Source organism: Atta colombica, unplaced genomic scaffold (assembly GCF_001594045.1).
Source record: "Atta colombica isolate Treedump-2 unplaced genomic scaffold, Acol1.0 scaffold268, whole genome shotgun sequence".
NCBI lineage: Eukaryota > Metazoa > Arthropoda > Insecta > Hymenoptera > Formicidae > Atta > Atta colombica.
Window position 1 is genome coordinate 605,124 of NW_017259368.1, and position 18,002 is coordinate 623,125.

An 18,002-nucleotide genomic window follows, 5' to 3' on the forward strand; every position below is an offset into this window, starting at 1 on the left:
GTATGTAGATAAATGATGTAAAATAGGATGCGATAGAGATACGGAAGAGATGTGGACGTGCCGAAAAAGTATGGAAGCGATGCAGAAATGGTACGGAAAAGATGCAGAAAAATTGCAAAGGAATTGCGGAAAATGTGCGGAAAATGTGCAGAAAAGGTGCCAAAAGCATGGGAAAGCGAATCGATAACATAAATGAGTAGGTAGATCTAGATAGGTAATAAATATCATAAATAGCTAAATAAATAATGTAGATAGGTGAATAGATCAAATCGACAAGTGATAAATAAGTATGTTCGCCAGTATGTCCTTCGAATTAATTTCTCTGCTATTTACATAATTTGTATGCATTTTATTTGCAATTTTGTTTCCATTTGTATTCAATTTCTCTCAAAATACATTTCATAGAGAAAATGCAAGAAAATTTCTTTTTAGTTTCTTCTCAGTTTCTTTGCAGAATGGTCTTGCAAAGAAAATGCAGAAAAATATCTCTTGTAATTTCTGTAGAATATTTTAAAAAATTTATCTACCTTTTCTTTGCAATTTTGTCTATAATTCCTTGTTAATTTTTCTGCTAATATGATTTATGGACAAACTTCTCTGCTGTTATTCTCAGTTTTTTCCACAAATCGCTTTTACAAAGAAATAGTATATACTATAAATAGCAGAGAAATTATTCCGCCAGGGACAGCACATTTTATTCGAAGAATGTACTGGCAAACATACTTATTTATCCACTTGTCGATATGATCTATTCATTTATCTATATTATTTATTTAATTATTTATGGTATCTATTACCTATCTGACGGAATAATTTTTGTGCTGTTTATATACTATTTCTCTGTAAAAGCGGAAAAAATTGAGAGTAATAGCAGAGAAGTTTGTTCGTACAAAAAAATAAATTATGTTAGTACAAAAATTAGCGAGGAACTATAAATAAATTGCAAAGAAAAGGCGGAAATTTTAAATAACATTGTAGAGAAATTAGAAGAGATATTTTTCTGCATTTTCTTTATAAGATCAATGCGCAAAAAAATTGAAAAAGAAAGTCAAATTTTCACATTAAATAACAAAGAATTCGCAAAGAAACTATAGAGTAACTTGAAGAAATTTCCTTGTACTTTTTATGTGAAACATATATATTGAGAGAAATTGAAATATTGAATAGAAATTGAAACAAAATTGTAAAGAAAATACAAATTAGTGAAAATTGCAGAGAAGTTATGCAGAGTAGTTACATTCCTCACCTTTACTTCATCCTATAATAACTATTCGATAGTGACCATTTTTTTTTATAATTGTACTAGTAACATCCAGGGTTGGACAGTTATTTTATCATTAACTCGTAATGAATTAGAAATCACTCGTTATTGAGAAAAGTAACTCGATATTTAACGCATTACTTTCTATTCATTACTTGTAACGAGTAACGTTAAATTATCTTTGTAATTTGTAACGTTACTCGTTACAGTAATTAATGTTACTCAGTAAGTAAACGCGTAATGATGACAAGTTATTTTTCAAAGTGATTTCAACATTAGTATAACCTCACAATATTTAGTTACGGTTATAATCATAAAAATGTTCAATGTTATTGTCAAATCGTCATTATAAAAATAAAGGACATAAATTTATGCCATCCCAGAATACACAGCAATTTAATTTTATTTAATACATACATACTAATTAAAGGATCGATGACTAAACAAAAAAGGACTATTAAAAAAGAGTGTGTTACAGTACATTACTATGACCTTTCTATTCAATTGACCTGCAATTTCTCTGAATTAATTTCATAGGCCATTTTTTAGAGAAAATGCAGAGAAATAGAAGAGAAAAGCAATATTAAATAATACTAATACATTTCTCTGCAGGTTCTTTGCATTTACATCGCAAATGATTTTTTTTTTAAATCCAGAGAAACTGAAGAAAAAAGCAATATTAACTGAAAACAGTATTGAATTTCTCTGCAGTTTGTCTGCAAATATTATTCCAATCAAATTTGCAGAGAAATTGCAAAGAAATTTCTCTGCTTATTTTTTTGCAATTTCTGCGCAAAGATGGTTCCAATTGTAGAATTAACAGAGAAATCTATAGACATATTACAAAGAAATATGCAAAATAATAGCTGAGAAGTATTTCCACCAGAATACTTACTTCTATCTACTCATCTATGTTCTCTATTCACTTTCCCACACTTTTGGCACCTTTTCCGCACACTTTCACAACTCCTTTGCAACTTTTCTGCATTATTTCTGCACCACTTCCATACTTCTTCAACACTTTATACTTCATCTCTGCAATTTTCACTAATTTATATGCATCTTTTTTTGCAATTTTTGTTTTAATTGATATTAAATTTTTCTTAAAATATGTTTCACATAGAAAATGCAAGGAAATTTATTTCAAATTACTCTACAGTTTCTTTGCGAAATTTCTGTTACTTATTGTGAAAATTTGTCTTTAATTTCTTTTTAGTTCGCAGATTGGTTTTGCAAAGAAAATATCTCTTTTAATTTCTCTACAATGTTGTTTAAAATTTTTCCGTTTTTTTCTTTGCAATTTTGTCTGTAGTTTCTTGTCTGTAGTTAATTTTTCTACTAATAATGTATGAACAAACTTCTCTGTTATTATTTTCAATTTTTTCCACAAATTGCTTTTACAGAGAAATCGTATATAAATAGCAGATTAATTATTCCGGCTGTAGCGTCTCTTTCATGACATGATATTATCCCCATAATAATAAAAAAGATATTTTTAATATATTAACTTCAAAAATATACTTGACGGAAGATTACCACATCTCTTGATAATTGATTTTTATAAAATTTCTTTATTTCTAAAATATTACTTAGCTGTCAATGTTTTTTCCCAATCTTATGAAATCACAATTTCCTAAAACATTATTACGACTGATTTGTAAAACACACAAAGAATTTTGTTAAAATTATATTTATGATGAGTAATTATGGGACTCACTATTAAAGATATATTCAATAATATGAATTAGAAGCAATAGTCGTAACGGTCAAAGCTAGCTCTTTAATGCTTAAATAATTTAATCTGAATTACTATAGTATATATGTATATGCTTAGATACACTGAAAAAAAAATTTGTGAACTAACTAAACACATTTTGTTATTTACAGATTTGGTTAATTCAACATTTTATTTAATCGAATTCAATCATAATCTGCTTAACAAACTGTTCAATATTAAGCAGATTACGGTTAAATTCAATTAAATAAAATTTGTTGAATTAATAAAATCTTACAAATAAATAGTACTCTTCATAGTAATTAAATAATTTGTAAAAGTAAATTTACATAATTCAAATTATATTTGTAGAAATATTTACGTAATAACTCGTTAAGGATGTTTTATATATATTTTTAAAATGATAACAAAATTATGAAAAAATTACAGATTATTCTAAATCATGTAAAAATAATACAACTGACGGTTTACTCTCTGAATTATAAGTATTTTAATAAATAGAAATATTTTTTTAAATATTCTTTAATAAAAATATATGGAAATGTATCACAAAATAAATTACAAAAATTTCAATTCTTTAATATAAGTACATAATGTATTCAAGATTATGTGTATAGAGTTACATTGCATGAACTAGTTGTTCAATAAATATATTAACAAAAGAGCAAAATATTTATTTGTTCTATATTTTTATAACTAATCAATGAATCGCAATGAAACTTGGCATAAATTACTTTGAATATTTAAAGAACTTATAAAAAAAAATTTAGATTTTGTTATCCTTTTTAAAATTTTAATTTTTAACTATAAAATTATTTAATAACAAATAAATAAACGACAAAAATGTATTATTAAATAAAAATGTAATCTTATTCACACAACTTTCATGTGTATATAGTTTATTTAAATTATTTATTTGAAGTATAAGTATTAAATACATTTCCAAATTTAATTTTCTTTGCAGGAACTATACGTGTGATACATCCTTAATAAATTACAATTTTTTAAAAACTGTGTTATCAATATATACAAACGTAAAAATGCAAATATAATATGTATAATATTAAATTATGTTATGTAATATTACAAAAAATTGTATTTACATAAAATCTACAAAAAGAATATTTTTTCTTAAAATTTACCCTGAAAATATAATAGTTGTAATACAACACAATATTTTAGATTTTTGCCATGCACTTCAGTAAAATTGATTAAATTTATTTTATATTTTATTATTGTTTTATTGGTGAATTTTATGAGAGAAATTTACATAAAATTCTTCGAAATATAGTGTTGTCCCACGATTACCATATTTTCAGGGTAAATTCTAAGAGGAAATGCTTTTCGTATAAAATGTATTGTTGTTATTGTAATTTTCCATCTAATAAAGACATATTTGCATAATTAAAGACAAAAGAAGTAATTCTTGTAAAAATAATTTTATATATTACTTCCATCATAAATTATGGAATCATTTGTCTCGGACTCTGGTGATTCTTTGTCTATCGGTAATCTACCATCCCATGTCTATAGGCAAATTATTTTCTTCTAAATTGGATAAAGATCTTTTCAATGGCACTCAGAAAATTTAGCTCTAATGTTATTAAAATCAGGTTTAAAACTTTTCTTGAGGCGAATCTTTTTGAAAAATTTCCTAATAATTGGATTTTCTATATTCCAAGCAATTTTTATGATTTATGTAATTTTATATACTTTTTTTAGTTGAACGAAGGTCTCATAACTCACTATTGCAAGTTTCTTCTTTTGTATTAGCAACGTAGATTTCGAGAATCTACCTTCTCCTCTTCTTTTTATATTAACAAGAAATAAATTTTGGCCCATTTTACCTTTCAATACTTTGAATTCATCTGGGTATACGCAGCAGAAAGCACATCGGCGTGAAAAGTTTTGAAAACTACTGCTTCTATCTAAGGCTGTCAAAAATAAACCTATATTACGAGATCCAACACGCAACTTTAGTCTCAAAGGCATTATGTAGCAGGCATACAGCTTCAGAAAAATAAGATATATGTATATCACGTTACGCGTTCGATGAAACTCGCAAATCGTATAAATTACGGGAGGGTGTTTTCATAATATGCCGTATTGTGCGCACAGCTGTTTCGCGAAAAGCGAAAAAAGAGCATGGGCAGCCTTTTTCGGTATTTGAATATTGGAGTATCACGAAGCGACCGGTTCACGGCGGGGGAACGATTCCAAAATGATAGAAAAACCGAAATAGCCAGGACGAATTACTGGACGCGCGGCGGAATCCGTGTAAAAAAAAATTCCACGAATTTCTCACGGACGGTACATTCTCGCGTAATGAGAATGTAATTAATCGAGAATAGTACGTATATCTGTCGCCCAGATTTCGCCGCGTGTTAAGGATGCAAAATATTCCCGATGGCATTCTTCGCGATAAAATTCACTGGCGATATTCGCGCAATATATTTAACGGGGATGATATTTTCGGGCAAAAACTCAGCATGCGTTCCGAATGCGTAGAAACATCCGTTCTACACATGGCAGAATTTCAATTTAGCGTAGAAGGCCAGAACAATCATTTGCGGAATGCTCTGTGTTCTCACAGATATTGCGATCTTCGCCTATCCTGCACCGACTTGTGCGCGTGTGTGTTTAGCCTTTAAATCCTTTAGCTACTACTCTAATGTTTAATGTAATCGGGACATTTAAATCGCTTAATTACCTTTGAAAGGCCGTAGCCTATAATAGTAATTGATTATGCTGTTTTGTATGCGGAGAACTTCAATAGTTATCGCATTATTATTTAAAAATGTTCGACTCTTCTCAAAACAGATGACGTCCATCACAATTTTGACGGCGTTTCGCTCATAATTTTTTTGCGCTACAGTTTGTTCTGAAGTTGCCGTAACGTAGAAAATTGCTAAATCGATCATGTTCCCGCCGTCAAAATTTGATGAATCGTTAATTTAACGTTTGTTAACTTTTTTCGTGCCGAACATTTTATGCTGTAAACTGATTTCAGATAGTTTGCGTAGCTGTAACATCAATGCAATGCCTCTTTGTGATTATTTTTATTTTAGCGAATTCTCGTTTAATTTTCCATAAATCATTATATCTTACATATAGCTTATTTAAAAAATCCATCTTACAAACTGCACTGATTCGTTTATATTTATTTGAAAGACAAATAAATGCTACTTACTAGATCTTCACATAAAAATTGCGTAAAAAAATAAATAAAAATAACTTAATTATTTTAATTAAAAATAATTAAAACCTCTTTTATTTTTTTTAATAATTATTGCGCAATAAATTCAAAAGATATATGATCGAACGATATTTTTAATCAGAATAGAAAATCATAACAAAAATGGTGGGGCCAAATAATTAACAGTTTATTTATTCAACGATAAAAGACGACTTCCTTTAACCTCCATCGCACGTAATAGGAATCTCATATGACACTTACGAAAAAGGTGCTGCCTTTAGGGAAGGCCAAAGCTCTGACTGGTCTTCCGGAATGCGTAGGTCCCAAGAGATTGAAGTAGAAGAGAATGACATAGACACTGCACCAAAACCGTGGGCGCATAATTGTCGTTATCGAGAAGAGAAACGCGGGACCAGGGCCAAGGTTACTTAGGAGGACAAAGTTATCATGAGATTCGTTTCGAGTTTTGCGAAGAGGCAAAGAAGGAAAAAGAGAGAGAAAAACAGAGTGACAGGGGGGAGAAGGGAAGGGGGAGAAAGAAAGAAAGAGAGGGGGGAGGAAGAGAGAGAGATAGAGATAGAGAGAAAGAGTCTCCGACATGACACATTTTATGTCAGAATCCGCCAACGTTTAGCTCGAATAACCACTACGATCATTCGTGCAACGTGAGCCAGGAGCTTCTCCGCGGGGACTTCTCCTTCCATTTTCAACTTCCGCGCTTTCTGCTTCTCTCTCTCTCTCTCTCTCTCTCTCTCTCTCTCTCTCTTTCTCTCTCTCGTCCCGACTGTTTCGTTGCCAATTATGAGGAGCGCGGTTAGCGTTAATTCCACGAGATACACTGGTCGCTTAATTCCGACGGAGCGTAACTGCGAAAGTTATTCCCGCTCCAAGTACCGACGAGTACGCCATGCTTTTACGCGTCCCGAAAGCATCGATCAATTACCAGCATTTCCGCGAATACAGTGATACTTACTTAACTACTCGTTACGCAATGTTTGCTCTTCGACGAATTATCCGCTTAGCTCGTTGCTTTCATTACTTTTTTCATTGAAATCTCTATTTCAATATCGTTTCAAGTATCCTTGATGAATATATTTCCGCGATTATATTAGAAAGACTGAGACAAAAAAGAAGAACTCCAAATATCTCTTCTTGTAAAAAATAAAATTCTTTTTTCTAAAAAATAGAATTTCCTTTACTGCTTGTAGTATTACATTCAAGCAATAAATCCAAGAAATCATTATTTAAGAATTATTATTTTTATCCTTTATTGTTCAAAGTAATTGCGTCGGAAACTTAAGGACCGATCGCGACTTTATTATAGACTCAGTGATACTTTCTTGATTCGGTTTCGTCTTGACTATCTTTTTTCAAGTCTTCAACCATTTCGTACCAATTAGTAGAAACGCGATTAATGTTAAATTAAAGAAATGCGATGATTGCGCTTAATTTAACTCAAATGTAACTAATCATGACAATTTTTTGCGTGAATTTTTCAAATCAATATAATCTTTTTTTTTTCATGAGTCACATAATGCATGGCTTCGTAAAAATACCAACTAGCTGAAAGTGTATTCTACACTTTATCTTTATAAAGGATAAAAAATTGCATTGAAAGAATTTTTAGTCTTTAATCGGGTAATAGAAATTTATTAAATACATTTACACAATGCACATATTTATAGCTATCTTCGATGAAAGAATATTAAGAAATTTTGCAATACGAATTAGTAATAGTGGCAGATTTAAGCTAATTTATGCTTCTTCAGTAATAATGCAAACTTTATTTGAAACCTATCAAAATAAACTTCTTTCATTCTGCTCTTGCTTTGAGCGATCTTGAGATCGCGACACAAAGGTGCCGAAAGATATCTTTCCTTCTTTTTTTTTTTAATCCGTTCCTCAAATCTTGATAAGTTCCAGACTACGAAAAACGAAATAAGTCATAAAGCATAGATTATTCTCTGAGTGACATATAACTATTCAGAAACTTACTTTGTGCCTCGTCCTTATATATTGCCGTTACTGAATATGATGATTATTGAAAAGTACTGAAAGACTTTTACTTTTAAATCGATTGAAATCTTTGAGAAAAAATAATTTTGGTTAAATAATTTTGGTAATAATATTTTAATAATAATGTCTAATATTGATTACTACATGTCATTTTGAATTTAAATACTCTTCTGCCATTTATTTGTAATTATCAAATTAAATATCGCTTTAATATATAATACTATAACGGCTAAAGTACAACAGTACAGCAACAGAAATTGCCACATGTGTATTCCTGCATGATTTACTGAAAAATATTTAGATGATAAGAATCGTATATATGCGTAAATTCTTGTTTAGAACGTTATATTTTGCTCTTAGTATCAGTTAAGCCATAGCACATGATGCTTGATTTTCTGCTGGATTGCTAGCTGGATTAGAATCTCGCCATATTGGCTGCGATGCTGGCACTGACAGCCAATACGGTGGCAAGATTCTAATCCAGCTAGCAATCGAGCAGGAAAATAAGCATTGTGTGCCGCAGGCTTTATTTAATTAAAGTTAAATACGCAGTTGCTTAAAATAACTCAATTTTCGATCCTTAAGAAAAATTAGACTGCTAATTTTTCGTTGGTACATATACAAATTATATTGAATATCCACTGAGAATTGAGATAGAAGATGTATTCATTTTTTTAATTCGTTTTTGGCTATTAAATTTAATAATAAATTCTTGTATTAAAGTATTAGGTTGTCCGGAAAGTTCGTGCCGCAAAAGATTTAAATTTAATAAATGTATACTAAAATTTAAATCTTCTGCGTTTCAATTTTCCTTCAAAATCGGCACGAACTTTCCGGACAACCCAATAATAATGTTTTCTTGAGTTTTATTTCATAATACAATTTTTTTATTAAATTTAGTTTATTTGTGAAGATGACTTTGTGCTACATTATATTATTTTTGAGATTTGATCTAGAATTCCTTGACCAGGAAGACACGATTTATAGATCCGTGAACAATCGTGATATTCTCGCCCGAATTCTAATGCTTGTAAATACTCGGAGTCCAAAGGTGTATCGCTTTTTCGAGGTCTAAAATAAAAATCATATCTTAATTTTTCAACAAAAATGCATACTCAAAAAGAGAATTAAAATTTGAATATTCTTACGTAAACAAAAGGTGTAATAATTCTCCCACAAGTCCTTCGTCCTCTAAAAAAGTCATTGCTGTTTCGCATATATTCTTTTTCATGCATTCTTTTCCATCAATTCCCCTTCTACAAATTATAAATTAATTAATAAAAGATGAAGCAAATATATATACATATAATAGCAATAACATTGTTTAATTAATACAATTTAATAAAACAAAATGTTATCTGTGATTGTTATTTACGCGTATACTTTGATAGCAGCTAATATTAATTAAACGCTTTACATGCACAAAAAGGACAATTTTGTTAAAGCGTTTAAAATTTAGACAAATTCAATTTTAAAAATAATTTAGTTGGACCATTAAAATAATTACTTAGAATGCTCAAACTAGTAGAATGCACAAACTTTTTGTAGTATTGTTTATCATGCTTGAGACTTCTATCTAATTATTTAAATTTATAAGAAATATATTTATAAAAATTTAATTGAATATAAATCTGAAAATATATAAATAATTGTATTGGAAACAAAACCATTTTCAGATTTATTTTCAGTTAAATTTTTAGATACGATACTTCAACAATATTGTTCTTTCCATGTGTGAAAGACACTGAAGAAAATATATATTTTCTGTCTTTGCAAATAATTCTGCCCAGCAAACAGACTGTGCTATCTGTTAATTATCTCTTCAAATATCTGCAGAAATTCCATATGTAACTTGGGACACGTATATCCATATGTAAATAACGAGATAAATTTTCATGCTGTCACGTCGTTCGATATATCGTACATCGTACAGGAATGTCCAATGGTGAAATAATTCTTACCTTTCGAACTCGTCCTCCAGAAGCCGGTAGATAGTCATCCTTTCGTTCCAACTAACGCTTTTACGTCGTCGTCGTGACGACGACGTGAAGAATGTCGCGTTCGGCGGCAGAGAATATTGGAACTGAAAGTTCTGCCCGTAAACCACAATCCTGCCTGAGAGCTCTATGGGCACTGCAAATCCCACGACGAGCTTATCACAGATACAATAAACAAATAAACATATTTGCGTACTTATATATTAAGAAGATATTCTTAATTCAGCCACTTACAATTCTTAATATACATTTAGATATCTGAATGTGGATTGATCAGAAGTTACATTGTAATAGTATACATTTTCTTAAATATTAAAGAAACATGAATGTATTCGAAAACAAAAATTATAATAAAATCGAAAGGACAATGTGAGATTTAGCGAGTGAGATAACTTTTTTCGAAAATTTCTCACAAAATACGTTGCAAAAATTTCAACTAAAATAATCGAAATGGAGCGGACGCGTTTGAACATTTTTAAAAGAACTTGAAGGATCCCACGATCATGGTTTAAATCACAGTACTTCCTTCTCTGTCTCTTTAGCGCAGGAAACATTTCTTTTTTTTTATCTTCGAAAATAAAGGATTTATCTCTTTCTCAAGCGATCGAGATAAAAGCGTCGCTTTCTACTCGGTCAGAGAATAAAAGGTACAGGCCACGAACGGATACATGGCGAGGGGCAGTTTACTCGTTCATCCGGAAAAGTATAGACCAAAGATACGGGGAACGAAAAACGAACGGGAATTAATTTTGTGATTTTCTCGAGTCAGCACGCAAGCGAGAATGGAAGAATGGAAGAGCAAGAGATTGCGGCTTCCGCCGCAATTCAAACGACCAGGGATGTTGAATAACGTCGTCTGATGCCATCTCGCAATAGACACATAAAAATTCATATGCTAATATCTCGTATCTGGTCGTAAAGAATAGAATTGATGGGGGTAGACGGGTAGGACTCGCGAATTCATTTTAGAGATTAAACGACCCGATCGTAAATCACCCGCGAAATGGAAGAAGAAACTCGCGTTTGGTCTGGCACAAGCAAAGATACGGCGAGGGGCATCAATGCTGATAACATCGGCGTCTACTGCGTTTAATGCGGAAATGCGCAGTCGGCCACAGCATGATCCAGAAGAGATTGATGAGCGATCCCCAAACGAGAAAGACGAAAGAAAAGGTAAAAATATCGCGAGATGTCGAGATACAAGAAAGACAATGAGATGTTCGAAACTTGATGTATCAAGATGCACCAATGTAGAATATTGAGAGGATCTTGTTGTGTTTATATGCACCAAGTTTCGTCGACTACAGTAGTTTAATTATCGGCTTTGTCCGTGGATAAGATCCCTATCCTTACGCTATTTTCGTAACCTGCAGATGACGGAGAAGGCACTTACAACTCTCTGGCAACCTGCCATAAACCTGTCCTTCCTCCTACATTAGTTTTTATGACGCGTGACGCTTCTACTTTGCTTAGATGCTTCGTATTCTTTATGCAAGAGCAAACCGACGGTCGCCAAGACGGGTTGCCAATTTATTTACATTATCTCTTTACGTTCTTTTCAGGCGCATGAGACATGTTACGAAAATACGAGCGCGATACACAAATATATAATTTAAATGCGCAATTTAATAATGTTAAGTAAAATATTCATTGTATTCCACAAAAATGCTTATATTTCATATTATATAATTATCTATGTATAAGATCTTCACTCAAAGCTTGTTCAAGTGCATGATATGAATACAGCGACCATTTTTGCCTTTTTCTCTTGTTCACTTCATTCAACAAGATGAGAGAAGCATTTTATTCGTAAAAATTCAGAAAAAACTTAGCACATGATATAAAAATATTTCAAACATATAAAGTATATATCATTTAAAAGTAACATTTAAAAAGTAGTCGTTGAAATAATAGCAGAATACGTTAAGATAAAGCCAAGTTACGTAAGAGACTTCATAGTTCTTTTTTGCACAAAACAAATTTCTGGAAACTACATCTTTTAGAGTTGAACAGGCGCGCCTTGAAAAATTATAAATTTGTATTGACTTGTCTTCGTTCTCAGAAGCAATAATTTAAATCTTAACGGCGAACTTTGCATAAATTTTTTCATTTTTCTCTATTGAGAAAATCCTTGCGCGATGTTTTTTTGTATTATAATCAGCCTCACTTTTCGACTTGCTGTAAATCGCGTAACATTTCCGTAATGCAGCGATCCGGTGGATGCATCGACGAAATCTAAATTCGTCCCGCGAGAAGGGCCAGTCGTCCTTATTGAAATCAAAAAGAGAGATCGATATCCATTTCAAATATCTGCTCAGCGGAAGTACGTGATGTGAACTCCGCTCGCGGCATCTTGTTTTCTCTGCTATCGCATTTTCGGAATGTATTTACATTAGAAATCCCGATCGCAGTATCCAAGCTTTGTAATTCCAAATGTTTACCTGAGAATTTATCTGTGTTATGGATATCGCATTTGTTAAAGCGACGGTGCTACCAATCTTCAAAAGAAACGCATGCAAGTCTCTTGAATTGGCACAGAAAATAGTCGTTGAAATAATAGCAGAGTACGTTACGATAAAGCCAAGTATTACGTAAGAGACAGATTTTTTCTTCATAGGTTTTTTTGCACAAAACAAATTTGGAAACTATATCGATTTTAGAGTTGAAGAGGCGCGCCTTGAAATATTATAAATTTGTATTGACCTTCGGCGAGCTTTCCTCGTGATATTTAATAGACATTATATAATTCATCCAATAGCATTATATCAAGCATGCAATAACGAAGGTATTCGTGAAATATATTCGGTGCTTTATTAACGATGCGTTTTTGCGCAATATAATACTGCAGGAAGCAATACTTCGAGAAGAAAGAGCTCCACCTTTTCTGCCTCCTTCGTCTCCTCGTCACGAATCACAATCAAACCTCGACATAATTTTCTTCTCGAGTTTGCACGTGCGGTGACCCGAACACGCCCAATTCGCTTTCCTCTTTGGCCGCTAGCGTTTTAAAAGGCAAACATTCAAATATTTACAATTGCCGCGCGCTGCTCTTTGGATTAAAGGGTCTTTTCGACTTTCAAAAGAGAACAATTGACTATTTCTATTTCTATTTCTAATATATTATAATGATCGAGACGTTGATTTGCTTCATCCTTCTGTGTATATATGCCATCGTGCCATGTTTCGACATACCCTTTCACGCGCATTGATCGCATACATCGAATTCGTCTCTCGTGCACTTTCGTTCTATTTTTTATTTCCTGTTTTCACAAAATGGTAAAAAAGGTGCAACTGCGCAATCGTTCATGCTGCCAAATTCTTTTCTGAAACGTTGCATTTTATTTTTAGTATTGCTCCGCGATATTTTCGCAACGAGTTAGAACAAGTGACACGATTTTGACATTTCGCCAATTTATGATAACTCAATTACGTTTCATTGGTATGCACGTATTTATTTTTTTTGCATATTACACGGTAACAGAAATATATTTGTAAAAGAGAGAAATACTTTATATTAAGACAAAAAATAAGTGAACATAAAAAAGTAATAATTGTAATGATAATAATAATGTAGATTTCAAATATAATAGTAATGTTTTCGAGCTTAAAAAATATAAAATCTCATCAAGGCATGTACAGCATTCATTTCCAAATTTTCAAATAAGTATTCCAATTACAATTAAGAAAATTTTGTTAATAGCAAGTGTTATTTACAAATTTTATAAACATTATAATTCACAGGATTTATTATTTTCTAGATTTAAAATAAGAATTATCTTTAAATTAATCTTTGAAATAACAATCATCTTTCTATAATTACATAACAAAGTTTGAAATGGAAAAGTGAAGAGGAAAAACTAATACTAAGAACTAACTCTTATTTCTGATTATTCCTTCAGACAATTTGAAAACCGCTTATTTACGCCAATCAGATACTCCATTAGGTTTTCGTTTAATTTCTCCTAAGTTTTCTTTCCTTTAGAAGAAGGGAGGAAGGGAGGGAGAGAGAGAGAGAGAGAGAGAGAGACAGAGAGAGAGAGTACTAATAACTAAGAATATCTCGTAGAGACAGCGAAAACGAAGGCAAACAAAACCTATCGCGACATCGAATCATCTCATCTAACAGAGAAAACTGCACAGCAGGAGTTTTCCGATTTAATTAGAGGATTTAAGGTGGACTGCAGATAAAACTGCAGTTAATTATCAATCGTCCTGTGGCGAACGCCGGGATATTCTCGTTATTTAAATTTGTTCCTCTGCTTTTCGTGTTGCCAAAGGTAGTAACAGCACTGTTACTGTTAAACTGTATTTAAAGAAAATTTAATGCACTTCGTTACTTTGCATTCGAACTGATTTCGATCTTACTGTGTTAATTAAGCTGGCTAGAATTAATTTATAGAGAAGATTAGATCAATGTATGAAAGAGCAATTTTTATTTAACGTGTATACAAAAAATTTAAAAAAATATGAATATATTAACAAAATAAAATCTGTTCGCTTTCTTTCTCTCTCTCTCTCTCTCTCTCTCTCTCTCTCTCTCTCTCTCCTTCTCTCTCTCTCTCTTTCTCTCTTTCTCTCCATTTTTTTCACATTTTTTATTACTTATAAAAATTAAAACATTCATAAAATATTTTATAATTAGATATCTCAGTACATGCAACATTTTGTTCTTGACTTTACAAATTATAAATTACAAACTGTAGCTTCAAGTAAAGAATGTAAATAATTAATTACGTTTTAATTAAAATGTTAATTAGGTATTATATTTGCGCGTGCATGTGCGCGAAATGTTGCGTTTTTATTTAACGATTGATGCTAAAATGACAAGACAACACGTGTAATCATGTAAAATTGCGCATTGAAACTAAAGTTTTAAGAGCGTTTCTTTGAGAAACAAAATTTTATTTTAATAATATCCAAAATGATTACAGAAATCTACACGTCCAAGGATAAGAGTCAGTGGCTCATCAGATGGAAGTTATTTGCCGCGGGATAGAATCCGTGTCTTTACGAAGAAGACTCGCTATTACATCTCTCGGCGAAATATTACGCCGCGAGAATTGTAATTAGTTAACACATTTTCTTGAGAGAAATATTCAGAAAATTTTCAAATACACGAGCAAAGCAAAGAATACTTCAAATATTAATTCTCAAACTAATCAAGAATTATAATCTCCGAGCAAGAAACTTTGCATGATAAAATTAAAAACACGATAAAGCGCGATATTACAGCGTATACTAGAGGAAAAGTGATATTCCGTAAAGATAAGAAGTGCTTAAAAATATACCTTGAATGTTCCTCCAAATGGAAAGCTGATTGGCAGCGAAGGCAATATTTGCCTTCTCGACCTAGACGCGGAACTCTCGCTTCTCCAACAATATAATATGAGAAAACTGAACAGGAACACCATTCTCGCCATTAGAAATTGATAGAACTAATAAAAGAATATAATTTTATTGTTACATGTACACTATGTGTTAATATTACACTATTAAATATTTAAAAAGTAATAATAACAATAGTAATTCAATTCCTGCTGTTAAAAATAACATTTTATTATTTTTATGTGTGTCAAAATATAAATCAATCTATTTCTATGATTGGTTTTAAAGTAAACAATGTCCATATTAATGTATGCGCGCGCGCGCGCACACACACACATACACACACCACACACACACATAGTAAATAATAAATTAAATTTAAATTAAAAAATGCGAATGGGTATAGGAAATGTGATCATCAATTCTAGCATAATGAATATCTGAAATAAGGATTAAAATAGGTACTAATGAAAGATTGAGTTAAATACAAATATATATTTTTATTTTGCACCGATTTTCCGTTTCAACGTTATATATAGGTTTCCAAAGATCCCAAATATAAAACGGTTGTTTATTATGTGCGGCACAACCACAGTATCATTATATATAGATCAGTCCTGTCTAAAACTCGACTCGCAATCTAAAGTGCTTCCATCTATCTCCTTGCTCCGATAGAACGAGACAGAGAGTAAACAAATAAGGATAGACTGTGCAGTTTAATGAAATCCAGATATCGAAGTGGAGTCGATCAGTACCAATTTATCTTTACGGATAGTTATTCCAAGATAGATTGAGAAGCTATCGTGGCGTATTAATGTGACTGCGAATCTGGCACGCGCATTGTTGGATATTGCAGTCATATTACATGGTGTCACAGCCATGGTTACATTCTAAATGAAGATTTGGAAATCATGTCCATCAATCGTACTCGGCACAATTAATAAATGACTATACTGACACTTTCTTAAAATGTACATCCGTGTGCAATATATCCAAATCTTAAAACGTAATTCTATGTGCAATATTTGTACACATTATATACACTAATATTATATATAGTAAATGTATACCCTATAACTTTGAAACAGAAAATTGGTGCAAAATAAAAATATATATTTGTATTCAGTTCAATAAGATCCTTCATTTGGTATCTATTTTAATTCCTAATTTTATTGAATTGAGGGCACATCTTGCACTCTTTAATACATTTGCTTGAATTAAATTATTCAATTCCATTATTTTAATTAAATTAAGAATATATTAAGTAGAAGCAGTGGCGACCTATAGAAATAATTAAAAATAACTCAAATTAAGTACTAATACCGTAAATGTGACTTGGGACAATGCAGGTAACCTGACAGCATGTATTTTTGTTAAATTCAATCATGGAATCCATAAATCTCTAAAGAAAGTTTAAGTTTTACAGACTCATAATTGGATCCATGATTACTACATTTGCGCTATAATTTGATATTATAAATTTAATGTATATGTTCCAGATTCTTCATCTTGATTTATTATGGCAAATTACCTAATTGTATGTTTTTGCCCATTTTGCCCATGCTTTTCTTTATATATTGATCTTGTTTACTAGTTTCAATAGTAATACGAGTATCGAAAAAAAAAACAGTTTAAGCAAGAGAAACAGGGACACACAATATTGTATACGAAGCAGTTTTCAATAACAGTTTTTTTGGCGATTTAGAACGGTTTAGACGAGAACTGTCGCACGTTCTCATCAAAAAGCCTGTTCAGAGTTTCACATTCGTCATTTATCGTGTGGCTTTCATCCAAAAAACTGGCCATTTTTTTTATATCAAATACAGAAAACATTGTTATTCAGAATTACCTTATTGTTCTAAACATTAGCCTCATTTTTTGTCTCTTTTAGACGTGTAGATGACTTATTAAAAATCCATATTGCATATATATTCATCATGCGTACACAGATAGTAAAATAATATTACTTTACAGTGGCAGAATGTAACGTAGCAAAAAAAGCAAAATTTCACTATTTTATTACGCATAGTCGTTTTGTTATATTTTTGTTTAGATTTTGCAGTTTATACCAAATTTGCTATTGTTAATTAAGAAAACGGTAATTTAAATATAAATCATGCGTCTTTTTTATTTATCTAAACACGCTTTTAATTATTGTATACAGAAAAACATATCATTGCTGATTGCTGAGCTGATTACGGAAGAAAGTAGCCGAGAATTACATTCATACAAATTATAAAAATATATTATTGCAATTAGCAATCCTATTATTCATTTGACTCTATTACGGCAATTAAATCAAGTATGTTTGTACAAATAACAAACTTCGCATTAATCGCGGAAGAATCTTTTAATACTGAAGGTAAATAAAAATTGAAAAGGATTAGGCTTATGATAATTTTTATATTTCACGACTGTGCTTATCCAAGTTGACCCCACTGGATTTCATGGAGAATAAGAAGCGAAATGCCC

The 18,002-nt window shown here is 31.3% G+C and overlaps 2 protein-coding genes across 2 annotated transcripts in view; both read right to left on the minus strand.

The window, feature by feature from the left end:
- The window catches only part of LOC108689300, a 15,991-nt gene extending 9,331 nt beyond the window's left edge, over positions 1-6,660 (minus strand). Inside the window, exon 1 of the mRNA XM_018196024.1 lies at positions 6,454-6,660. Within this exon, the coding sequence (XP_018051513.1) occupies positions 6,454-6,573 (120 nt within the window). The 5' untranslated portion in view covers positions 6,574-6,660. The remainder of the gene's footprint in view (positions 1-6,453) is intronic.
- Positions 6,661-9,137: 2,477 nt separating this feature from the next.
- LOC108689301 lies at positions 9,138-15,625 on the minus strand. The gene is made up of 4 exons (XM_018196025.1): positions 15,494-15,625; positions 10,170-10,360; positions 9,357-9,464; positions 9,138-9,279 (listed from the first exon to the last, which is right to left on the minus strand). The coding sequence occupies exons 1-4, from the start codon at positions 15,623-15,625 to the stop codon at positions 9,138-9,140; spliced, it is 573 nt and encodes a 190-aa protein (XP_018051514.1).
- Positions 15,626-18,002: the final 2,377 nt, after the last annotated feature.

Bases quoted from the DNA above. Each gene is read 5' to 3' on its own strand.
- LOC108689301 (XM_018196025.1), bottom strand. From the start codon at position 15,625: ATGGCGAGAATGGTGTTCCTGTTCAGTTTTCTCATATTATATTGTTGG. The intron at 10,361-15,493 runs GTATATTTTTAA...ATCTGTGATAAG, and splicing joins CATTTGGAGGAACATTCAAG to CTCGTCGTGGGATTTGCAGT. The intron at 9,465-10,169 runs GTAAGAATTATT...TATAATTTGTAG, and splicing joins CTGGAGGACGAGTTCGAAAG to AAGGGGAATTGATGGAAAAG.